We start from the raw sequence: 27,087 nt of genomic DNA on the forward strand, positions 1-27,087 counted from the left end.
TATGCCGTAGCGTTAAGGCCACTCTAGGAAGATGACATTTGGACTGAGAACTGAATGAAGAGTAGGAAATTTTCAGGAATGGAATGGCAAGAAAGCTTTCTGTGCTAAGGTGCCAGCATGCGCAAAGGCCCTGAGGCAGAACATGAGCCAGTGTAGCTGGAGCAGACTAGCTGGGGTGGGGGGGGGGGTGAGGTCAAGGGATTGACGCCTGACCGGTGCTGCTAAGGATCTGAGAAGCACAGACGTCCTCCCCAGATGTACCCACTGTTGAACACAAAGGAGCATTCATCTGCAGGCTGGACTGCCTTCCCCGCTTCTGAGAGGCTAGGAGACACTCAACATACTTCTACAAGTTCAGGTTGCAGGATGACAAGTCCCAGTCCATTCAGTTCGTCTGGGCTGAGGCTCCATACCAGACACCCCTCCCCTCTGCCACATCCCTACCCATGGACCACCTGCCCCCACTAGAACTCTCCCACAGCATCGGAAGTGAGGTTCTCTGCCTGCGCAGGGCCCTTGCTTACCAGCCGAGCTTTCACCTGCTGACTTCCCCCTCTGGAATGTTCTCCCTGAGTCATCTCCTGCCCTCACCTGTGAAGTCTCATACTTTGGGCCCCACTGAGGCAGCAGTTCCTCTGGGAAACTGGCCTCATCCATCCAGTTCTGGCTCCATGTCCCTCCTCCGTTCCCATAGTGCCTTCCTCTTTTTACTCATCACCACACGAATGTTTTTCATTGTTGGTTCATGTGTCTTTTTCCTCCTCTGACCTGTAAGGTCATGAGGTCAGGGGCCCTAACTGTCCTGCTCTAGTTTAAATATTGATCACATTAACAAGCACAGAGTAGGTGCTCAGTCAATGCTGAATGAGTGGCTGTGATTTTAAGTTGACATCATGAAAATCCTCTCCCTCCAACCTCTGTCTATTAAATTCCAGGTCTCGGGGGTTCCTCCCAGAATGACTCCAATTGCTCTTTAGAATGAAGGAAGAAGCCTTTCAGATACTTGGAAGTCACAAATGTCCTGCTCACATTTTCTCATGTCAGTTTTCCTTATTAGAGCTTAGATCATCAGAGCTGCCAGCGTGCTTATACTCGGTCTAATTCAACCCCCTTACTCACAAATGTTTGAGCACCAAGCACGTTCCAAAATAATAGAGACACTAAGAAAAATAAGATAAAGTCTCTACCCACTAGGAGCTCACAGGCCATGACAGATAAGGAAACGGAGGCATGACCAGTAAAGGTTCTGCTTTGTAATGACAAAACCGATCAGTGTTAAAACTGCAACTCAGGGCTTCCCTGGTGGCGCAGTGGTTGAGAATCTGCCTGCCGATGCAGGGGACATGGGTTCGAGCCCTGGTCTGGGAAGATCCCACATGCCGCGGAGCAACTAGGCCCGTGAGCCTGCACATCTGGAGCCTGTGCTCCACAGCAAGACAGGCAACGACCGTGAGAGGCCCGCGCACCGCAATGAAGAGCGGACCCCGCTTGCCGCAACTGGAGAAAGCCCTCGCACAGAAACAAAGACCCAACGCAGCCAAAAATAAAAGTAAAATAAACAACCCAATGAACCGACATTTAAAAAACAAAAACAAAAACAAAAACCCCTGCAACTCAAATTCAGGTCTCTCCACCTTTCTACCTCACCGCCATCCGAAACAGCAAATCATCCAAAAATCATGTTTGCTTGGGGAATACATTATTTAATGTGTTTGCAGAGGCTTACCCTTCTAATTATGCATTATTTAAGCTGATATTAAATTTATAGCAAGTTGTTATGTCTGCTCCATCCCTGATCCCATCATAGCATGGAGTCTTGCATGGGAGCTGCTTTTTAAATCCCAGAGGACTGACCCAGAAAGGAAATGAAGATGTCATCTAGGCAAGGCTTTTCCTCTGGGCGGGTGAATAACTAAACTCTCCAAGCAGGGAGTTCTGCTTTTCGGCATCGCCGGACGTGGAGAATCTCTTGCCCTCCCTCACTCATCTTTTCTGGGTTTCCCAGACGTGACGTGGGATGGGCAAGGGATTCTGCTGTAAGTCCAACTGAGGTCTCTCCTGCTGTGCTACAGGGCCCTTTCCAGGAGGGGATCCAGCCCAGCGTTAACTTCCTCTTTCCAGTTTCTCGATTCGCCAGCTCCCAGCATTGCCCCTCAAGCTAAGTTAGAGTCACCAGTTATAGGCCCAGCAGGGCCATTTTAATGACAGCGTTTCCTTTTCTCAGGGTTCTGTACAAGGCTCCTTGTGACAGGCGTGTGCCTGGAGAGATCAAAACGTTCTGGAGGGAGATTCCACATGGGGAAACTACTTCCCAAAGTCTGCCCTCTGCAAAAATAAAAACCATGCTAAATAGCTGAGTTTTATTAACTGGGGAAGCCAGGCTGAGGAGAATGCCCAATAATGAAAAAGAATGGCTTCCTTACCAACACAAAATTGTATTAATTTAAAAACTGGTTTCTCTGTCACTGAATACCTACTGAGCTGGCTGGGAAGGGAATTGTGCTGATCCTGGCAGTGAAAATAATTCAGAATAACTTTTATGTTCTCCAGGAAGCCTGAAGGTTAATTTAAATATTTTTAGGTGGAATTCGGAATAAGAACAGTGTGGCTAAATGAAAGCCCCGGCACACCCTGAAGCCGGGGGCGGGTGCCTACGAAGAGATGAGCATGCCTGTCAGACCCTCCAAGATCTCGGACCCCATAGCCCAGGCACCTCCTCTTTACTGAAGGGACCCTCACAATTAAACATATTTGACTAGATTATACGGCTGGCCTGAACTCCTTGACTCAGCTTCCAGCGAATTTATTATATTTAACTATTAGAAGGATCAGGCATTTTTATAGAAATTACGTATTTCAAAAGTTACCTCAGCGACATCACCAAGATGGGAACATAGGTCATCCCTGACTTTGCCCTCACGAGCACAGCAGCTAACAAGGATTCATGGACAGGAAACCACCAAGAGCGTCCTAGAACACAGGGTGAGGCTGAGCTACACACACCCCCACCCCCGCGCCTTGCACCACAGAGATCAAGACATGTGTATCAGAAGGGTAACAGGAGCACCTGCACGCGGACTGCGTTGCCCCTCCCCCAGGCCAACACAGCTCCACTAGTGGGAAAAGAGAGCTCGTGGGCGACATCTGGGACCCCCCAGCATTGTGAGCTGCTTTGTGAGAGCGGCTACTCCTGTATCACCCCACAGGGACTGCAGGAGAATCTGCGGGGCTCAACCACTGGGAAGCTGATCTTGATGGAGAAAGAGGGAGGGGCTTGCAACAACCAGCACTCAGATCTCGGTAGACCGAGTCCCTCCCTGCAGCGCCCGGGTAATCCCAGCCAGCAGCTTTGCTCAGCTGCAGAACCAAGTCAGTCTGAGCAGGGAACTTGGCAGGAGTTTTACCAGCTCTGGAGGCTGATCTGCCCACTTCCCCCTCCAAGGCATGGAAACCCAGTAATGCTCAAGCCAGGAGGCGGGCAGGCAGAGCTGATTGCCCCAGAGCAAAGTCAGTACCAGGCATGGAGGGTTCCCCTGATATGCCCAGCCCCATTGCTGCTAAGTGTAGCTCTCGGCCCCTTCCAACCAGAAAGCCTGTTCAGAAAATTTGGGAGGTGCCTGAAATGGACCCTCCTGCCCGACCCAGGCATGGGAGCGGATCATAGGCCTACCAGCTGCTGAGTGTGTCTCCCCACCCTGACTGGCCAGGGGGACTGGTGGGAACACATAGAGGCTGTATAGCACAGCAAGCTCAAACAGAGAGGTGGGCAGGCAGAGCTGATAGCCTGCAAAGCAAAGCCAGTGGCCCTTTTTGGCCAGGGAACTTGGGGCAGAGGTTGGTTTGAATCAAGATCACAAACAAATAGCCTTACAAACCTTGGAGCTAGTTCTTGCACTTCACCCCAAGCAGGAAAACTAATTTGTAACCCCACTCATTGCTGACTATAGGCTTCAGCCCACCCGACCAAGGAACCTAACCACAGCCCATGGGAAGCTATGTAGCCCATCCATCTGCCCTACTTACAGTGGCGCTTGAACAGAGAGCACAGTCTATGGCTTTTCCTATCTGCAGAGCAAAACCTGTAGCCCCCATCTGGAGAGGGAATTCAGCATACACTCTTCCCAAATTCAAGTCCTGAAACAAGCCGTGCAGACCCTGGATTCCATTCTGCTGCCCCACTAGGGCAGGGCAGATACCTACTGCTAAGTACAGTACCCAGGCCCACCGATCTAGTAAGCCTGACCAGAGAACCCAGGCAACTGCAGAGCCCATCCTACAGCCTCACTTCGGCAGGGAACCAAGACAAGAGTCCTATCCAACTGTTCTCAGTCAGCAGCACACCCTCCCACCCCTGCCCTCAGAGCTCAAGCAGTTGCCTCATCCAAAAATAGACCCTGATAGCAAAGCTCCAGCTGCTCGAGGTCGTTATCAGCAGACAGTTGCAGATACTAAAACTGAGCTAACTGGCAAAGAATTCTCTCTACCAAAGCAAACCTACAAAGTCTAGAAGAGAGACCACTTACTCAAATGCACAGATACCGATGTAAGGAATGAAAGCTCATGAAAAATCAGGGAAATATGATACCACCAAAGGAAACTAAGAGAACTTCAGTAACTGAGCCTACTTAAATGAATATCTGTGAACTGTCAGCCAAAGAATTCAAAATAGTCCTCTTGAAGAACTTTAGTGAACTGCAAGAACACACAGACAAATGAAATTAGGAAAGCAATTCATGAACATGACAAGAAGTTGAACAAAAATAAAAACCATGAAAAAAATTCTAGAGCTGAAAAATACAATAACTAAACTGAAGAATTCAATTAAGAGCTTCAAAAGCAGACTCAATACAGAAGAACAAAAAGTCAGCAATCTGGAAGACAGGACAGTTGAAATTATCCAGTCAGAGGAGCAAAAAAGAAAAACAGCGATGAAAGCCTTTGCACTTATGAGACACAAGCCCCCCACCCCCACACACAAAAAAAAAGAATATTTGCATTATGAGAATTCCAGAAGAGAAAGAGAAAGGAACAGAAAGGATACTTAAAGCAATAATGGCTGAAATCTTCCCAAACCAAAAAAGAGAAATGGACATCCAGATCAATGAGGCCCAAGGGACCCCAAATAGGCTGAACCCAAATAGGACTACACTGAGACAAATTGCAATTAACATTGTCAAAAGTCAAAGATAAAGAAAGTTGAGAGCAGCAGGACAAAAGACAGACATTACATACAAGGGAATCTCCATGAGACTATCAGCAGGTTTCTCAACAGAAACTTTTCAGGCCATGCAGGAATGGGATGATATATTCAAAATATTGAAAGGGAAAAAAAAAAAACTGTAAACCAAGAATTCTGTACCCAGCAAAAGTGTCCTCATAAATGAAGGAAGGAAAAGACTCATGAGCAAACAAGAGCAACGGAGTTCACCACCATTAGACCTGCCTTACCAAAATGGTAAGGGAGTTCTTTGAGTGGAAGTAAAAGGTCACTAATTAGCATCATAAAAACAGAAGAAAGTAGTATAAAACTCACTTTTAATGGTAAACATATAGTCAAAATTAGATTATGTAATATGGTAAGAGTAGTGTGAATTCACTTACAACTCTAGTTATAAGTTTAAAAAAATAATCATAACTACTATAATCTGTTCGTAGTTACATAGTATTAAAAATATGTAAACTATAACATCAATACCCAAAATGTGAGAAGTAAAAGTGTAAATTTTCAGAGTTATATTAAAGCTAAGTTGTTATCAGCTTAAAATAGAATGTTATCATTTTAAGATATTTTACGTAAGCCTCATGGTAACCACAAAGGGGAAAACCTGTAGTAATTACATGGAAGAACATGATAAAGAACTCAGAGAACACTGGTACCAAAAGACATCAAAACACACACACAAAAAAAGACAGCAAGGGGAATTCCCTGGCAGTCCAGTGGTTAGGACTCCACACTTCCACTTCAGGGAGCCCAGGTTCGATCCCTGGTCAGGGAACTAAGATCCCACAAGCTGCACAGCGCAGCCAAAAAAAAAAAAAAGGGCAACAGGGTATGAAAAGGGGAACAATGCACCTACAAGAAAGCCAGAAAATGATGAACAAAATGACAACAGTAAGTCTTTACTTATCAATAATTACTTCAATTGCAAACATTAAATTCTCTAATTAAAAGACATAGAATGGCTGAACTGATTTAAAAGAAAAGATCCAACAATATGCTGCCTTATATGATACTCACTTTAGCCTTAAAGACATGTATAGACTGAGAGTGAAAGGATGGAAAAGATATTTCAAACAGATAATAATCCCCAGAAAAGCAAGAGTAGCTATACTTATATGAAACAAAAGAGACTTTAAACTAAAAATGGTAAAAAGAAACAAGAAAGTTCATTATATACTGATAAAGAGGTCAATCCATTAAGATATAACAATTATAAATATTTATACACTCAACACTGAAGCATCTAAATATATAAAACAAAAACAGAGCTAAAAGGAGAAATAAACAGCAACACAAAAATAGTTAGGAACTTTAATATCCCACTTTCAACAATGGATAGATCCTTCAGACACAGAATCAATAAGGAAACAGCAGATTTGAGCAATGCTATAGACAAAATAGACCTAACAGACATATACAGAACATGCTATCTGACAACAGCAGAAAACACATTCTTCAAGCGCCCATGGAACAATTTCTAAGATAAACTATATGTTGGGCCACCAACATAGCCGATTAAAGAAGATTGAAATCATAGCAAGTTTCTCCTCTGACCACAGTGGTATGAAACTAGAAATCAGTAACAGGAGGAAAACTAGAAAATTTACAAATACATGGAAACTTTAAAACACTCTCCTGAGCAACCAATGGATCAAAAGCAAACTAAAGCGGAAATTTTAAAAGTATTTTGAGACAAATGAAAATGGAACTACAACATACCAAACCTTATGGGATGCAGCAAAAGCAGTTCTAAGAGGGAAGTTCACAGCAACGAACACCTGCACTAAGAGGCAAGAAAGACTCCAAATAAACAACCTAACTCTGTGTCTTAAGGAACTAGAAAAAAGGAGAACAAACTGAGCCCAAGGTTACCAGAAGGAAGGAAATAAAAGAGCAGAAATAAATAAAGAGAACAAGAAAACAATACATGATATAAAACAAACTCACAGTTGGTTCTTTGAAAAGATCAACAAAACTGACAAACCCTTAGGTACACCAACCAAGGCAAAAAGAGAAGGGACCCAGTCAACAAAATTATAAATGAAGGGCTTCCCTGGTGGTGCAGTGGTTAAGAATCTGCCTGACAGTGCAGGGGATTCGGGCCCTGGTTCAGGAAGATCCCACATGCTGCAGAGCAACTAAGCCCGTGTGCCACAACTACTGAGCCCACGTGCCACAACTAATGAAGCCCATGTTCCTAGAGTCCATGCTTCGCAACAAGAGAAGCCACCACAATGAGAAGCCCGCGCACCGCACCAAAGAGTAGCTCCCGCTTACTACAACTAGAGAAAGCCCTCGCGCAGCAACGGAGACCCAACGCAGCCAAAAATAAAATAAATTTATTTTAAAAAAATTATAAATGAAGAAGGACACATTACAATTTATACTACAGAAATACAAAGGATCATAGGAGGCGCCTCTGAACAACTATACACCAACAAACTGAATAACCTAGAAGAAATGGAAATTTCTTAGAAACGTACAAGTTACCAAGACTGCATCAGGAAGAAATAGAAAATTTGAACAGACCAATTACTAATAAGGAGACAATCAGTAACCAGAAACTGCCCAATAAAGATAAGCTCAGGATCAGCTGGCTTCACTGGTGAATTTTCCCAAACATTTTAAGAAGAATTAATACCAATCATTCTCAAACTCTTTCAAAAAAATAAAGAGGAGGGGAACACTCCCCCAAGCTTATTTTACAAAGCCAGCATTATCCTGATACCAAAACCAGAAAAGAAAACTACAGACCAATATCCCTAATGAATATAGATGCAAAAATTCCCAATAAAATACTAGCAAACCAAATTCAGCAGCACCTTAAAAGGATCATTCACCATGACCTAGTGGGATTTACCCATAGGATGCAAGGATGTTTCAACATATGCAAAATAGTCAGTGTGATACACCACATTAATAGAATGAAACAAAAAAATCATATGATTATGTCAATATATGCAGAAAAAAAGCATTTGACAGAATTCAACACCTGTCTGTGATAAAAACGCTTAACAAATTAGGTATAGATAGAACATACCTCAACATAATAAAGGCTATATATAACAAGCCCATAGCTACATCATACTGAACAGTAAAAGGTTGAAAGCTTTTCTCCTAAGATCAGTATCAAGACAAGGGTGCCCACTCTCACCACTCTTATTCAACATAGTATTGAAAGTTCTAGCCAGAGCAGTCAGGCGAGAAAAATAAATAAAGGGTATCAGAATTGGAAAGGAAGAAGTAAAATTATCTCTATTTGCAGATGACATGATTTCATACATAGAAAATCCTAAATACTCTGCCAGAACACTGTTGGATATAATCAACAAATTTGGCAAAAGTGTAGGATACAAAATTAACAAACAGAACTCAGTAGTGTTTCTATACACTCAGAATGGATTATCTAAAAAAGAAATGAAGAAAATGATGCTATTTGCAATAGCATCAAAAACAATAAAATAGTTAGGACCAAATTTACCAAGGAGGTGAAAGATTTCTACTTTGAAAAATACAAGACACTGATAAAAGAAATCAAAGAAGACACAAATAAATGGAAAGGTGTCCCAGTTTCATTGAATGGAAGAATTAAGATTGTTAAAATGTCAAAACTACCAAAAGCCATCTCTAGATTCAATGCAATCCCTATTACGATTCCAAAGGCATTTTTTACAAAAGTAGAAAAAAAAATTCTAAAATTTATGTGGAACCATAACAGACCCCGATGACCAAAGAAATCCTAAGAAGGAAGAACAAAGCAGAAGGTATCACACACTTCCTGGTTTCAAGCTAAACTGCTAAGTTACAGTCATCAAAACAGTATGGTACTGGCATAAAAGCAGACAGATAGACCAATGGAATAGAACTGAGAGCCCAGAAATAAATTCAAGCTTCTATGGTCAACTCTATTTGACAAGGGAGCCAAGAATACTCAATGGAGAAAAGATAATCTCTTCAATCAATGGTGCTGTGAAAATTGGATATTCACATGTAAAATAATGAACCTAGACCCCGTCTTAGACCTCTCACAGATAGTAACTTGAAATTGATTAAAGACTTAAATGTAAGACTTGAAATGATCAAACTCCTAGAGGAAAAAACAGGAAGAAGCTCCTTGATATGGGTCTTGGTAATGATTTTTTTGGATATGACACCTAAAGCATAATCAATAAAATCAAAAATAAACAAGTGAGAATACGTCAACTATAAAGCTCTGCACAGCAAAAGAAACAATCAACAAAGTGAAATGACAATTACAAAATGGGGAAAAAATATTTGTGAACCATATATCTGATAAAGGATTAACATCTAAAATTTATTTTAAAAACCTCATACAATCCAATGGCAAAAAAAAAAATTAAAAATTGGATTGGGCAAAGGACCTGAATAGAAATTTTTTCAAAGAAGATATACAGATGGCCAACAGGTACATGAAAAGGTGCTCAACATCACTAGTCACTAGGGAGATGCAAATCAAGAACACAATGAGATATCACCTCACCACCACCACCACCCCCCATTAGAATGACCATCCTAAAAAGACAAGAGTTAACAAGTGCGGTGAGGATGTGGAGAAAAGGGAACTCTTGTGCACTATTCGTGGGGTTGTAAATTGGTGCAGCCACTATGGAAAACAGTATGAAGGGTCCTCAAAAAATTAAAAATATAATAGAACTACTATATGATCCAGCAATTCTACTTTTGGGAATATGTCTGAAGGAAAAAAAACAATGGATATCTGTTTCCCCATGTTCATAGCAGCTATTTATAATAGGTAAAATATGGAAATATCCTAAGTGTCCATTGACAGTGAATGGATAAAGAAGTTGTGGTATATATATACAATGGAATGTTATTCAGTCATTAAAAAATGAGGAAATTCTGCCATATGCAACAACATGGATGAATCTTGAGGGCACTGTGCTAAGTGAAATAAGTCAGACAGAGAAAGACCAATACTGTATGATCTCACTTACAGGTGTAATTCATAAAACAAACAAACAAAAATATCCCAAAACTTATAGTAAAAGAGATCAGATTTGTGGTTACCAGAGGCAGAGGTGGGGGAGGTAGAACTGGAGGAAGGTGATCAAAATGCACAAACTTCCAGTTATAAGATAAATAAGTGCTAGGTATGTAACGTACAACATGATGACCATGGTTAACCCTGCCGTATTGTGTGTGTGGAAGTTGTTAAAGAAAAGTATTACATAATGACAAAGGGGTAAATCCAACAACAGGATATAATATTTGTAAGTATTTATGCACCCAACATAGGATAACCTAAATATATAAAGCAAATATTAACAGATCTCAAGGGAGAAATAGACAGGAATACAACAATAGTAGGAGACTTAATACCTCACTTATATCAATGGATAGATTATCCAGACAGAAAATCAATAAGGAAACATTGGCCTTAAATGACATATAAGACCAGATAAATTTAACAGATATAAATAGAACGTTCCATCCAAAAACAACAGAATACACATCTCCTCAAGTGCACTGGGAACTTTCCCCAGGATAGATCATATATGAGGCCACAATACAATTCTTAAAAAATGTACAAGGTTGAAATCATATCAAGCATCTTTTCTGACCACAATGGTTTGAAACTAGAAATAGAACTCAATTAGAAGAAGAAAACTAGAACATTCACAAGTATATGGAGATTAAGCAACATGCTATAGATCAGTGAGTGAAACAAATCAAAAGAGAAATAAAAATATACCTTGAGACAAATGAAAATGGAAATACAACATAAACTTAAGGGATACAGAAAAAGCAGTTCTAAGAGGGAAGTTCATAGTGGTAAATGTCTACCTGAAGAAACAAGAAAAATCATAAATACACAACCTAACTTTATACCTCAAACGAAGCCCAAAGTTAGTAGCAGGAAGGAATAATACAGATCAGAGCAAAAAAATGAACGAAACAGAGATTAAACAATAGCAAAAATTCAATGAAACCAAGAGCTAGTTCTTTGAAAAGATAAACAAGATTGACAAACTTTTAGCTAGATTTAAGAAAAAAGAGAGGACTCAGATAAATAAAATCTGAAATGAAGAAGAAATTACAATCAATATCACAGAAATAAAACGATCATACTAGATTACTATGAACAATTATACACCAACAAATGGACAACATGGAAGAACTGGATAAATTTCTAGAAACATACAACATACAAAGACTGAATCAAGAAGAAAGAGACCATCTGAACAGACCAATTACTAGGAAGGAGATTGAATCAGTAATCAAAAACCTCCCACGAAACGCAAGTCCAGGATCACATGACTTCACTTGTGAATTCTACTTAACATTTAAAGAAGAATTGATACCAGTCCTTCTAAAAAGAATGCTTCCAAACTCATTTAACAAGGCCAGCATTACCCTGAAACCAAAACCAGACAAGGACACTGCAAGAAATAAAATTACAGGCCAGTATCCCTGATGGACATAGATGAAAAAATCCTCAACGTAACATTAGCAAACTGAGTTCAACAATACATTTAAAGAATCCTACATATGATCAAGTGAAACTTATTCCAAGGATGCAAGGATGGTTCAACATCGATAAATCAATGTGATACACATTCCCAAAATAAAGGATAAAAATCATATGACCATCTCAATAGATGTGAAAAGCATTTGTCAAATTCAACATCCATTTAGATAGAAACCTTCAGCAAAGTGAGTGTAGAGGGAACGTACCTCAACATAATAAAGGCCATATAGAATAAGCTTATACCTAACATTGTAGTCAATGGTGAAAGGCTGAAAGCTCTTCTTTTAAGATCAGGAACAAGACAAGTACACCCACTCTTGCCCCTTTTATTCAACACAACATTGGAAGTCCTAGCCACAGCAATGAAGCAAGAAAAATAAGTAAAAGGCATCCAAATGGGAAAGGAAGAAGTACAACTGTCACTATTTGTAGAAGCCATGAAATTATATATAAAATACCATAAAGACTTTACCAAAACAAAACAAAAAAAGAATTAAAAACTTCAGTCAAGTTGCAGGGTACAAAATTAATATACAGCAATCTGTTGCATTTCTATACACTAATAACAAATTATCAGAAAGAGAAATTAAGAACACAATCCCATTTACAATTGCATCAAAACAAACAAAATACCTTGGAATAAATTTAGCCAAGGAGGTAAAAAACCTGTACACTGAAAACTGTAAGACATTGATGAAAGAAACTGAAGGCGACACAAATAAATGGCAAGGTGTTCCGTGCTCACGAAGTGGGAGAATTAATATTGATAAAATGTCCATACTACTGAAAGCAATTTACAAATTCAATGCAATCCCTAACAAAATTCCAATGGCGTTTTTCACAGAAATAGAGCAGATGTTTCTAAAATCTGTATGGAACCACAGATACCCAAATGGCCAAAGCAATCTTTAAAAAGAAGAACAGGGCTTCCCTGGTGGCGCAGTGGTTAAGAATCCGCCTGCCAATGCAGAGGACACGGGTTCGAGCCCTGGTCCGGGAAGATCCCACATGCCATGGAGCAGCTAAGCCCGTGCGCCACAACTACTGAGCCTGCGCTCTAGAGCCTGCAAGCCACAACTGCTGAGCCCATGTGCCACAACTACTGAAGCCCACGCGCCTAGAGCCCATGCTCCACAACAAGAGAAGCCACTGCAATGAGAAGCCCGTGCACAGCAACGAGGAGTAGCCTCTGCTCACTGCAGCTAGAGAAAGCCCACACACAGCAACGAAGACCCAATGCAGCCAAAAATAAAATAAATTTAAAAAAAAAAAAAAAAAGAAGAACAGACCAGAAAAGTTGGGGCAAATAGGAGTGTATGGGCACCAAGAGCGTGGATGAATTCACCTAAGGAAAGAATGTTGGAGAAAAGAAGGAAGGAGCCGATGAGTGGGCCTTGAGAAAGACTGACGTTTGGGGATGGCCAGAGAAAGAGAAACTCACACAGGATACCGGGGGAGGTGAGACAGGAGACCAGGGTGTCAGACTCTCCAGCAGAGTCATGGAAGGGAATCACCATCGGTGCCCCAGCCCCAAGGAGCTAGGGATGCTACAGATGTGATAACGACCAAGAAGTAGTCACTGAAAGAAGCAGCAAGGAAATCGCTGGGGATTTACTGACAAACGTTTCTTCGCTTTGATGGAGTTGGAAGCCAAAATCAAGTAAAAGGAGGAGTGAGTGGGAGGTGAGGACCCATACACAGCCAGTTCAAACAACTTGGCAAAAAGTGGCCTTGAAGGGGAAGCAAAAGATAGGACTGTCCTGGAGGTGGAGTCAAAGACGGTTCCTTTCCTTTTTAAAGCAAGAAACTAGAATGTGTTTAAGGTTTAAAGAAAGGAGCCAGCCCCAGGAGATTGAAGGAAACAGAGAATGCCTAATTCTCCCCTCTCCGGGGCACCTCCTGGAGCAAAGTGCCTGAGGATGTAGCAGGACCAGCCACCTGAGCTGAGGGATCACCTTTACACCTGAGGAGCCATCCGCAGACCCACCGAGTGAAAGGAAGGAGCTAGGCGGTGCGTCCCGAGCTTCATGGGCCACGGGCTCGCCTCCGAAGTGCAGCAGCTGCTCCACAACAAGTTCGTGGCCATCCTGGCAGACTTGGTCCAGAGGGCCGTGTACAAGGACCTGGTGCTCCTGCTGCAGAAGGACTGCCTGCTCACACTCAGCCAGCTCAAGGCCAAGGGAGAGTACGGCTTCGAGCAGGACGAGCTGGTGCAGGGGGGCAAGCAGGGCCGCATCCATAACGGCACCCACTACCGCGAGGTGCGCCAGTTTGGCTCCAGCCAGCACCTGGTGCACTTCTACTTCCTGACGCACGTGTACTCCTGACGCGCGACTACCTCGAAGCCATCCTGGAGGAGCTGCATTTGGGTGAGCACGACCCGAACCTGGTCATCATGAGCTCCTGCCTCTGGGGCCTCACCAGGTACGGGGAGGACTCCTGGCCAAACTACCTGCAGAACCTGGAGAGCCTATTTGGGCGCCTGTGCCAGGTGCTGCCCTAGTCGTGCCTCCTGGTTTGGAACACGGCCATGCCCGTGGGCGACAACATCACCAGTGGCTTCCTCCCACCGGAGCTCCGACCCACAGCCTCAACCCCGAAAACCAACGTGATTGAAACCAACTTCTACAGCTCTGACGAGGCCCAAAAGCACGGCTCCGACAGAGTGCACTGGAACGTGCGCGCGCACCAACAACTCTCCCAGCTTCTGCTGCCCCACGTGGCCAACGCCTGGGGGGTGGAGCTGCCCCAGCACGACCCAGTGGGCAAGTGCATCAATGACGGCCCTGCCAGGGGAGGACCTGGCAAGAGACTTGAGAGGCAGCCCCCTCTCAAGGGGGGGCTGCAGAGATCAACCAGCCTTCCCTCCTCCCCAACCCCTGCCTCCACCTGGGTGCTGCCCCCTGCCCCCCACACCATCTCCCCACCCACCCCAGTTCCCACTCCTGTCCCCACAACCCTGTCCCATCCCGTTTCACAAGGTGACACCCCCGTTCCTAGTCTGTCCCTAAGATGCCCATTTTTCTTCAGACCATCCTTTCCAATTGAATCAATTCTCCTTAAACCATTTCCATTCCGATATTCCCCCAAACTACCCAGACAGAATTTACCTTCGAAGTTGACTTTATGTTTAGTCGCCAGCCGCCTAGGCCTCCCTTCGCCCGACCCTGTTATCAGCAGCGGGCCCCTGTGGTCCACAGGGGTTTTCCCTGGCATCGTCCCTGTGGCCCCTATGTGCCCTGGAGAGGGCGGCCCAGAACTTCCAAGAGAAGCGCCCCAGCCTATGGAGAGCCAAGGCCTCAATAGACTGACTTGGAACTTCCTCCTCATGCACATGGACTGGACAGACCGTCTGACTCTCCCCAAACAGACTGACCTTGTTAACTGAAGCCTTTGGTCCATTGCTGTTGTCAGTAATGGCAGAGGAGAGCAGTCTGACCCATTCTGTTGGCTGTGGCCTCTCGCTGCACTCTGGGGGGGCTGGGGGGTGACCAGCATCATTCCTGCCTCCCCACTCCCTATTCTCTTTGTCTTTTTGTAAATATAAAATTGAAATTAAAAATTTGTTTCATTGGGGCTTCCCTGGTGGCGCAGTGGTTAAGAATCTGCCTGCCAATTCAGGGGACACGGATTCGAGCCCTGGTCTGGGAAGATCCCACATGCCGCGGAGCAACTAAGCCCGTGCACCACAACTACTGAGCCTGCACTCTAGAGCTCGTGAGCCACAACTACTGAGCCCATATGCCACAACTACTGAAGCCCGCATGCCTAGAGCTCATGCTCTGCAACAAGAGAAGCCACTGCAATGAGAAGCCTGCACACCAGATCGAAGAGTAGACCCCGCTCACCGCAACTAGAGAAAGCCCGCAAGCAGCAACAAAGACCCAACACACCAAAAATAAATAAATAAATTTATTTTTTTAATTGTTTCATTAAAAAAAAGAAGAAGGACAGCAAAGCTGAAGGCATCATGATCCCTGATTTCAAACTCTACTGCAAAGCTGTAGTAATCAAAACAATATGGTACTGGAATAAAAATAGACACAAAGACCAATGGAAAAGAATTGAGAGCCCAGAAATAAACCCACACATGTATGGTCAATTAATTTACAGCAAAGGAGCCAAGAATATAAAATGGAGAAAGGACACTCTCTTCAACAAGTGGTGCTGGGAAAACTTGACATCGCCATACAAAAGAATGGAACTGTACCACTATCTTATACCATGCACAGAAAGTAACTCAAATGGATTAAAAACTTGAACATAAGACCTGGAACCATAAAACTCCAAGAAAAAGCGTAGGTTCCTTGACATTAGTCTTGACAATGATTTTCTGGATTTGACATAGAAGCAAAGGCAATAAAAGCGAAAACCAATAAATGGGGCTATTAAAAAGCTTACACAAGCAAAGGAAACCATCCACAAAATGAAAAGGCAGCCTTTTTATTATAATGTTTTTTAATATTTACAAATCATATATCTGATAAGGGGTTAATATCTAAAATATAAAAAGAACTCGTACAACTCAATAGCAAAAAAAATTTTTTAAACCAATTCAACTAAGGGACTTCCCTGGTGGTGCAGTGCTTAAGAATCTGCCTGCCAATGCAGGGAACATGGGTTTGATCCCTGGTCTGGGAAGATCCCACATGCCGCGAAGCAACTAAGCCCATGCGGCACAACTACTGAGCCTGCGCTCTAGAAGCCGTGAGCCACAACTACTGAAGTCCGTGCACTCTAGAGCCCATGCACTGCAACTACTGACCCCATGCACTGCAACTACTGAAGCCCATGCTCTCTGGGGCCCACATGCCACAACTACTGAGCCCGTGTGCTGCAACTACTGAAGCCAGCACGTCTAGAGCCCATGCTCCGCAACAAGAGAAGCCACTGCAATGAGAAGCCCACACACCGCAATGAAGTAGCCCCTGCTCACCACAACTAGAGAAAGCCCACACGCAGCAGCAAAGAGCCGACACAGGCAAAAAAAAGAAAAAAGAAAAAACCCAATTCAACTGAGGGACTTCCCTGGTGGTACAACAGTAAAGAATCCACCTTCCAATGCAGAGGATGTGGGTTTGACCCCTGGTCGGGGAACTAAGATCCCACATGCCACGGGGCAACTAAGCCCACACGCCTCGACTAGAGAGCCCACGTGCCACAAACTACAGAGCCCACACCCTCTAGAGCCTGCACACCACAACTGCAGAGCCCATATGCTCTGGAGCCTGTGCGCCACAACTAGAGAGAGAAAACCCGCATGCCACATGTAGAGAGAAGCCCACACGACACAACGAAGAGCCCGCGCGATGCAATGAAAGATCCCACGTGCCACAACTAAGACCCAATGCAGCCAAAAATAAATAGATATACTAAAAAAAAAAAAAAAAAAAAAAAAATTCAACTGAAAAGTAGGATCTGTGGGGCTTCCCTGGTGGCACAGTTGTTGAGAGTCCGCCTGCGGATGCAGGGGACACAGGTTCGTGCCCCGGTCCGGGAAGATCCCACATGCCGCAGAGCGGCTGGGCCTGTGAGCCATGGCCACTGGGCCTGCGCGTCCGGAGCCTGTGCTCCGCAACGGGAGAGGCCACAGCAGTGAGAGGCCCACGTACTGCAAAAAAAAAAAAAAAAAAAAATAGGATCTGTATAGACATTTTTCCAAAGAAGACACACAGATAGCCAACAGATCCATGAAAAGGTGCTCAACATTACTGATGCCTAGGGATGTGCAAATCAAACCATGATGAGATATTATCTCACGCCTGTTAGAATGGCTATTATCAAAAAGACAAATAACAAGTGTTGGGAAGGATGTGGAGAAAAGGGAATCCTTGTGCACCGTTGGTGGGAATGTAAATTGGTGCAGCCACTATGGAAAACAGTATGGGGTATCCTCAAAAAAATTAAAAAATAGAACTACCATATGAGCCAGCAATTCCATTTCTGGACATATAGATGAAGAAAATGAAAACACTAACTCAGAAAGATATACACCCCAGTGTTCACTGCAGCATTATTTACAATAGCCAAGACATGAAAGCGATGTAAGTGTCCATCAATGGATGAACGGGTAAAGAAGATGTGATATATATATAACATACATATACACACACACACAAACGGAATATTATTCTGCCAAAAAAAAAGAATGAAATATTGCCATTTGTGATATGGATGAACCCTGAGGGCATTATACGAAGTGAAATACGTTGGACAGAGAAAGACAAATGCCCTATGATCTCACTTACATGTGGAATCTTTAAAAAGAAGAAAAAAAAAAACAAGATCATAGGTACTGAGAACAGATTGGTGGTTGACAGATGTGAAGAGTGGGGATGGGCACAATGGAAAAAGAGAGTCAAAAGGCACAAGTTTCCAGTTACAAAATAAATGAGTAATGGGGTTGTAATGTACATCATGGCCCTTATAGTTAATACTGTATTGTGTATCTGAAAGTTGCTAAGAGAGTAGATCTTAAAAGTTCTCACAAGAAAAAAAAATTCACAGCTACGTACGGTGACTAATGTTAACTAGTCTTATTACGGTGATCATTTCACAATAGATACAATATTGAATCACTACGTTGTACACCTGAAACTAATATAATATTGCATGTCAATTTTATCTTAACTTTCAAAATAAACATAAAAGTCATTGATTAAAAAAGTTGTGAGGGGCTTCCCTGGTGGCGCAGTGGTTGAGAGTCCGCCTGCCGATGCACGGGACACGGGTTCGTGCCCTGGTCCGGGAAGATCCCACATGCCGCGGAGTGGCTGGGCCCGTGAGCCATGGCCGCTGAGCCTGTGCGTCCGGAGCCTGTGCTCCACAATGGAAGAGGCCACAACAGTGAAAGGCCCGTGTACCCCGAAAAAAAAAAGTTGTGAGGACAGTAAATCTTAAGTGTTTTTTCCTTTTTCTTTTTTCTTTCATATCTATATGAGATGATGAATGTTAATCAAACTTAATGTGGTAGTCATTTCACCATATATGTAAGTCAACTTATTATGCTGTACACCTTAAACTTATGCAATGATGTATGTAAATTATTTCATTAAAATCGGGGGGGAAGTTAGCTCAAATCAGCGCTATAACAAAATCCCATTCCCAGGGACATGATGAATTTAGAAATAAAATCCCACCCTAAATTATCAATGGCTAATGATTAGCACCTATTACTTTTTTTATGGTTGGTACACCTGGGCCAAGAGACAAAAGGCCTCGATAGCTTTAAGTAATAGTGACAAACCTAAATGGTAGCAGTCTGAGGTTGGGGACCCATCTTCTGTGCTTGCCCACTACGCTGTTCTTTCTGCATTCTTAGCACCTTCACATACTAATATAGTTGTTTTAATGATAACCATGCTTGTATATTTGATTTACAAGTTAACATCTCCAATGAATACGTTATAGCACTATAAGTACATACAAACATACACATACGTACATACACACACGATTATATTACGGATATATGATTTGTCTGTTGGTCTCCCCCAGGTAACTGAAGATAAGGCCTTATATCACACTAAGTGTATTTTAACCAATAGTATGCTTCGGAATCACCCAGCTCCTATTCCCTGGGGAGCTGATTCAGCAGCTGTGGAGTCAGCCCTGCAGCCATGCTTTAGAGAGCATCCCGGGTAGTTTAGAATTTCATGTCTGTTGGAGAACCACTCGTCAGAGGGGGTGGTACAGCCCAGGGGTGAAGAGAGTGAGCTCAGGATTGGGACCCTGGCTCCACCACTTACTATTTGTGTAAGCTTGAGCAGGGCACTTAAACCTGTCTGTGCCTTGCATGTAAAATGGGGATAATAGTGCTTGCCTGGGAGCGTTGTGAGGATTAAACAAGATAAAACATGGGCAGTGCTGAGAACACACTAAGCCCGTCGTAAATTCTTGGGACGTGTTGCTTTGTTGGTGTTGCTCATCCTTGCGTTCCAGAGCAGGCACCGTACCTGACAGGAGCAGAGATTTAACGTTCAATAAATAACAAATGCACTGGGGGTTGTATGCTATCAGCAAAGAGAAGCAAAAGGGAAAAGAATAAGCAAAGGGATAGAAGAATAGAAGCGTGGCCAAGGAGGTGGGATATGCATAGGCATGGTGGGGGAAATCCTGAAAATCCTTCCTCATTGTTGCCACAGTATTCATTCTGCCTCATAAAATGTTAACGAGGTCTTGAACTGAAACTCTTAAACACATAGGATTAAGAATCTTGGTGGCCTTCTGCTGGTGTCCCAAATGAAGCAACCCAGTATGTCCAAACTTGTGTTTCCAGAGGAAGTGATCTTTCTGACGCCAGCTTGTGGTCTGCTCTGGAACTCTAGACCATATCTTCAACATCTTCAGTGATTCTGACAGCATTAACTTTTGGGCCTGTTGAAAATATCCTACCACACTCACTCTTTGCTTTCTTGACGATTCTTCCCAATTACCGCAGGTTTGACGATATGATTCTTCCACTCGAAGCTGAATTTCGTTATAATCCCAAGAACTCACCACCTTTATTCTCTCTCCATGCCTCAGCATTTTTTTTTCCCTAAATGTTTATCTCACATGTTCTGTCCCCTTTTTTCTGGGATGACTCCATGAAAACAGCAATGGTTTGGGGGACCAGGTGGTCCTGGGTTCAAATCCTGCCTCTGCCTCTGAGGGTAATTGCCCATATATAAAATAATTTCTACCTACATTGTGAGAATTAAACTGGGATCAGATATGTAAAGTACCTAGCACAGTACCTGTCAAAGCATCAAGGGTTTATCAGTTTAGATTAGTTTCAACTGCTGGTAACAGAAATGAGAAATAACAGTATCTTATACAAGATACAGGCTTATTATTTTTTATGCCCTAAAAGGAGTCTAGCAGGAAGCAATTCATGGCTGGTACAAATGACCTAAGTCATCTTGAAGACACCTAGGTTGACAGGGATCTAGACATTTTCTCTGGATGAACCATTATCTTTGAGGTTTAACATCCTCAATGTCACCCCATATTCACAAAGTGAATACTGGAGTGCCGGTGGTCACATCCACATTCCACCTAAGAAAAGAAGGAAAGTGGGAAGGACAAAAGGGTGCCTACTTCTTAGCTAAGTCTGCTTGCTTTAAGGTTCCCAGAAGACCCAGCCAACAACTACTACTTAAATCACTTTAGCCACCCCAGTCTCCAAAGGAAGCTGTGAAATGTAGTTCTTTACCTGGGTACAATGCTGCTCCCCAATATAACAGGTGCCTGTCATGTTAGAATTATTCCTTGTCTCCTCCAAAGCCGCAGGGTGGAACCCTCTAGGGTCCCTTACAGTCTCTTCATCATTTGACACATCTCAGGGCACTCAATGCATGTACGATATATACCATGCAGAAAACAGTAAAGCTGGTTCATTAACTAGTCAAAGTCTGAAGACCTGAGTTCCAGACCAACCTAATACTTCATTGCTGTGTGACCTTGAGCAGGTGTATAACCTCTGTTGGAGGCTCAGTTTCCTCATTTGTGAGCATCAACTCAGACAGTGGATGCAAACTGCCTAACACAATGCCTAACACAGTAGCCCTCAGCACACGCCAAAGTTACTATTACTATCAAGGTCATCATCACCATCATCATTATTATCGTTAAGTGCTATTGAAGTATTAAGGTAAAGTTAGCAGGTGCCAGACATGTCTCACATCCCTTCCTTCTGCATGTTTACACCTTCCCTCGCCTTCAGCAGTCACCCCAGGGATGTCTGGATTTACAGTCAATTACATTGAAAGAGCCTGGGCTGAGTTGGCCTCATTTCCTTCCCTTCCAGCCATCCACTCAGGGCTAGCTGAATCTCTACAGTCCCTCTCCTTTCCCCCTACCCAGAGTCTAGTCTCTCAGCCCTGCTTTCTGAGACAGGCTCTCTTCTCTGATCAGATTGACTTCTAAATAAATATTAAATTACGTCTGGATGTGTTCCATCATTCCTCTCAAATCTAAGTAAATCAGTTCCTCCCTTTGTTGGAATTCCCCAGGCCTGTTGAGATCACCCCACTGATGTCTTGCATCCTTGACAGTGGCGAGATTTTTCTCTAGATGGGAGAATTAAAGGAGTTCACATAGGAATAAGGCTTCGTATTCCCAGATCTTCGTACAATATGTATATCTGAGACCTTCTCCTCACCTTCCTAGGTACCTTTTTCTTAAGGTTTCGGAAGAAATCTCTGCACCTGCTCTTAAAGATCATTAGCTATTCATTAGCTGATAATGTGCCACAAAAGGGTTGTAAGTGTGCAAATATACAAATCCTCCTGCTTCCCAGGGTGGCCAGTTAGAACCCCAGGGGCCAGGGCTATTGTGTATGGCTCTGTAATTTGTGCACTGCCCAGGTTTTCCCGTTCACACTCTCTACAACACGATGATACCCCTGTAACTGTGCAGTGCCCAGCCTACCTAACTGCTCATGGCAGCCATGCCCAGATCAGTCATCTCTGGCCATTAGCAGCCTTGCTCTATTCTAGTGCACCCTACAGAAATGACCACTTTCTATGTGTACTACGATGGGAAGGAGTTTAGAAAGCACTCCTCTTCAAGGGTATTTCTTCTTCCAGCGCACACACAGGCCCTGGCCATGCCAACTGTGTCCTCCATAGAAGCCTGAGCTAACATGCCCTGGTGATGTCTTTCAAAGCAGGCCCGTTGTGTTTTCCTAGGTTCACGGAAGAAATCTCTTGTCCATTGACTATGACCGGAATATACGGACAGAGAAGATCTACGATGATCACCGGAAGTTCACCCTGAGGATCATTTATGACCAGGTGGGCCGTCCCTTCCTCTGGCTCCCCAGCAGTGGGCTGGCGGCTGTCAACGTCTCCTATTTCTTCAATGGGCGCTTGGCTGGCCTTCAGCGCGGGGCCATGAGCGAGAGGACAGACATCGACAAGCAAGGCCGGATCGTGTCCCGCATGTTTGCCGACGGGAAAGTGTGGAGCTATTCCTACCTTGACAAGGTGGGTGGATGTGCTGCCCTCGCTCATCTGGGGCTAGCTCGCTCTCTCTCATTCATGCTTCTCTGTTTAAGCTGACCTGACAGGCTTTGCTATAAGACATTGTAACATCTTTACTTTGACTCTACCAGGGCTCCCCATGCACTCTCACCCTCTGGGAGGGAGGAAGTCTGAAGGAAAATGTTATTCATAGCCCAGCACTGTTACCATTAAAAGCAAAAAAAAAAGTTCTAGACACTCAGTAATGGCAAAAAGGGTGGATTGTCCGATTTTTACCCCAAAATAACAGTGCTGTTGAAACGGACAGAATCATCCCACTGGCAGCACGGCTAATCACTCCTTATCACTAATCACTGGAAATGCAGTGATTCATTTCTGCCTTGCCCGAAATTGAGGCATCAGAGTAGGGAATTCTGCCTAAAACTCGAGCATGCGGACCAGCACCCTCCCCTACCTGGCCTATTGGCTGAACCAGCCATATGGATTCTTGCTATATATATTTTCCTGTGTCTGCAAGTGGCAGACTCAGGTCTCCGCGTCAGAAAAGGTCCAGTTGTAGCAGCGGTAAAAAGAGATGCCTTCAGGTCACGAGTCAAGACTTTTAAAGGCGGCCCTGGTCATCTGGTCATCAGACAGGGGCTTGCTCAGCCTGGGCCTCTCATCTGGACTCACCTCCACACCAGCCCATTTCCGTTTCTTCCTTTCTTGCCTCCCCACGACAGCGGTCACTTGCAGATAGAGCTGTTACCTCCTCTGTAAAGGGGCTGCTGTCTCTTTGGTCCCTTCTGAATAGTGTTCTCATTACGCCGTAAGATGCTACAATGGTTGACCAGGGGAGGCAAGAATCTCTCCACAGCTTCAAGTTTGAGGCCATTCTTTCCCCAAACAATCAATGCTTCTGGGTTACTTAATCTTTTCGGTAGCTTCTAAATGGAGGATGTGGTTTCTCCTTAGATTTAATCAGCGGTGTCCCAAAGATAGTATGTGCATCACACCTGTCCCCTGCTGGGCCAGCAGCAGTCATTTCTAACCAGTCTCAGGATTTCTTGTCATTGAGCCTGGAGGCAAACTCAGTGCCTCTCACCTCAGTCCTTCAAACCCCTTGCAACTCAAAGTTATGGTCCAAGCAACATCAGTATCACCTGGGAGTTTGTTCCACAAGTAGCTTCTCAGGCCACCTCTCCACCACCCTCCCCCACCGAAGTACTGAATCAGAATCTGCCTTTTAACCAGATCCCTGGGTATTTCGCATGCACGTAAACGTTTGGGGAGCATTCTCCCAAGTAGCCACCGTGATCCGTAGAGTAGCATGCCCGATGAAATCAATTTACCCATAATTTCCGGTCTAAATTTCCCCATCCTTCACGGCTTCTGAATTGCCATTTAGGGAAATGGAATAAATTCTGTCCATTTGAGCACTCGGTCCTAAATGGCCAACTCATGTGTTCCCTTCCCCTTTCCTTCCTCCAGTCCATGGTCCTCCTGCTTCAGAGTCAGCGTCAGTACATATTCGAGTACGACTCCTCTGAACGCCTCCACGCCGTCACCATGCCCAGTGTCGCCCGGCACAGCATGTCCACCCACACCTCCATTGGCTACATCCGCAACACTTACAACCCGCCTGAAAGCAACGCTTCGGTCATCTTTGACTACAGTGATGACGGCCGCATCCTCAAGACATCCTTTTTAGGCACTGGGCGCCAGGTATTCTACAAGTATGGGAAACTCTCCAAGCTATCGGAGATTGTCTATGACAGTACTGCCATCACTTTCGGGTATGATGAGACCACCGGTGTCTTAAAAATGGTCAGCCTCCAAAGTGGGGGCTTCTCCTGCACCATCAGGTACCGGAAGATTGGCCCACTTGTGGACAAGCAAATCTACAGGTTCTCTGAGGAAGGCATGGTCAACGCCAGGTTTGAATACACCTATCACGACAACAGCTTCCGGATCGCAAGCATCAAGCCGGTCATAAGTGAGACTCCCCTTCCTGTTGACCTCTACCGCTACGACGAGATTTCTGGCAAAGTGGAGCACTTCGGCAAGTTCGGAGTCATCTATTATGATATCAACCAGATCATCACCACGGCTGTGATGACCCTCAGCAAGCACTTTGACACCCACGGGCGGATCAAGGAAGTCCAGTACGAGATGTTCCGGTCCCTCATGTACTGGATGACGGTGCAGTATGACAGCATGGGCAGGGTAATCAAGAGGGAGCTGAAACTGGGGCCCTATGCCAACACCACGAAGTACACCTATGACTATGATGGGGATGGGCAGCTCCAGAGCGTGGCCGTCAATGACCGCCCGACCTGGCGCTACAGCTACGACCTCAATGGGAACCTCCACTTGCTGAACCCGGGGAACAGCGTGCGCCTCATGCCCTTGCGCTACGACCTCCGAGATCGGATAACCAGGCTCGGTGACGTGCAGTACAAAATTGACGACGATGGCTATCTGTGTCAGCGAGGGGCCGACATCTTTGAGTATAACTCCAAGGGCCTTCTAACGAGAGCCTACAACAAGGCCAGTGGCTGGAGTGTCCAGTACCGCTATGACGGCGTGGGGCGGCGGGCTTCCTACAAGACCAACCTGGGCCACCACCTGCAATATTTCTACTCTGACCTCCACAACCCGACTCGCATCACCCATGTCTATAATCACTCCAACTCGGAGATAACCTCGCTCTACTATGACCTGCAAGGTCACCTCTTCGCCATGGAGAGCAGCAGTGGGGAGGAGTACTATGTTGCCTCAGATAACACAGGGACTCCCCTGGCTGTGTTCAGCATCAATGGTCTCATGGTCAAGCAGTTGCAGTACACCGCCTACGGGGAGATTTATCACGACTCCAACCCCGACTTCCAGATGGTCATCGGCTTCCATGGGGGACTCTACGACCCCCTGACCAAGCTGGTCCACTTCACGCAGCGCGATTATGACGTGCTGGCGGGACGATGGACCTCTCCAGACTACACCATGTGGAAAAATGTGGGCAAGGAGCCGGCCCCCTTTAACCTGTATATGTTCAAGAGCAACAATCCTCTCAGCAATGAGCTGGATTTGAAGAACTACGTGACAGGTGAGGACCTGGCCACCTCAGTTGGGCAGTGGCTCCCCGTGGGGTGGTGGTCCCAGTAGACTGCCGGGGATTTCAAAACGAGGTCTTATGTCCGATGCTAGGAGAATCCTGGAGGGCTGTGTGCGCCGGCAGTACAGGATCTAGAGCAGTCAAGTGACGGCAGTACAGAGCAGTCATCAGGTCTATTTGAACATGTCCTGACCACTTTCAAGTCCATTCAATTGAAATAACTTTTACAAGAGCCCTTACTACCCCAAAAGAGGACAGCGGCCTTATGAAGGGGGAAAGAATGGGACTCTGGTCTCAGGAGTACCTCATTCAGATTCCCTCTCTTCTATTTATAAGCTAAAGGACCTCGGGCTAGTTGTCCAGTATCTCTGAGCTGTAGTTTCCTTTTCTGCAAAAGGGCACTAACAAAATCATCTCACAGAGTGATCGTAAGAAGGAAATGAACTTATGTAGGTAAAGTCTAGGGCCTGGCACTTAGACCGAGGATGTTCACAAAAGGGTATCTGCTCACCAGATACGTCACCATTACTAGTGAAGCAATGAATGAGAATAGGTACTGAAATGACTGTGACCCAGTTCCCGACCTCACGACCAGGCTGGTGAGATACTAATACAAATAACCAATGATAATGCAAAGCAGAATTAAGTCTGTGCTACCATATAGGTGTTTGTTCAGTTATTTATTCAACAAGCATTTATAGTGGGCCAGCATGCTACATTCTGGGGATACAATGATAAGCAAGACAAACACTCTTCTCTCAAAGTGGTGTGTGTGTGTGTGTGTGTGTGTGTAGCACACGTGCAGATGACTTCAGATTTGAAAATTTTGACATAGTACAGAAGAGCCCTGAGTCAAACTGGGCCGGAAGGACGAGGGGGATCTTGTTTGGCAGAAACGAGCTCAAGGCTGAAGAAAGACTATGAGCAGAAGTCAAAAGGACAAAGAAAGCTTGGACACGGGTGTGGACGGAGGGGCCAAGGAGGGCAGATAATCTACTTCCTCGTGATAAGTGAGAAATTGGTAAAAGGAAACATCCATCTATTTCCATCCATCTCCATCCATCCACCTATTCACGGATATTTTCATCTAATACATAAGTACTAGAAATGCAGTGGAGGGCAAGATAGAGTCCCTATCTTCAGGGAAATCTGGATGGATGGATGGATGGATGGATGGATGGATGGATGGATGGATGGATGGGAGGAAAAATACCAACTTTCAGCAAGGAATCTGGAGCCATCTCACCTGTACATGCATTGTAGAGGAGTAACAATGGGGACCCCAATTCCAAGC

At 44.5% G+C, this 27,087-nt stretch overlaps 1 protein-coding gene and 1 pseudogene across 6 annotated transcripts in view; both read left to right on the top strand.

The window, feature by feature from the left end:
* The window catches only part of TENM2 (teneurin transmembrane protein 2), a 3,004,989-nt gene that overhangs the window by 2,959,811 nt on the left and 18,091 nt on the right, over nucleotides 1–27,087 (top strand). For all 6 annotated transcript variants that reach the window (XM_060296575.1, XM_060296573.1, XM_060296574.1 and 3 more), the window contains 2 exons: nucleotides 22,406–22,702; nucleotides 24,170–25,784. In XM_060296575.1, the coding sequence (XP_060152558.1) occupies nucleotides 22,406–22,702; nucleotides 24,170–25,784 (1,912 nt within the window). The remainder of the gene's footprint in view (nucleotides 1–22,405; nucleotides 22,703–24,169; nucleotides 25,785–27,087) is intronic.
* LOC115838794 (PC-esterase domain-containing protein 1B-like) lies at nucleotides 13,097–15,120 on the top strand (annotated as a pseudogene).

Source organism: Globicephala melas, chromosome 3 (genome assembly GCF_963455315.2).
Source record: "Globicephala melas chromosome 3, mGloMel1.2, whole genome shotgun sequence".
Taxonomy (NCBI): Eukaryota; Metazoa; Chordata; class Mammalia; order Artiodactyla; family Delphinidae; genus Globicephala; species Globicephala melas.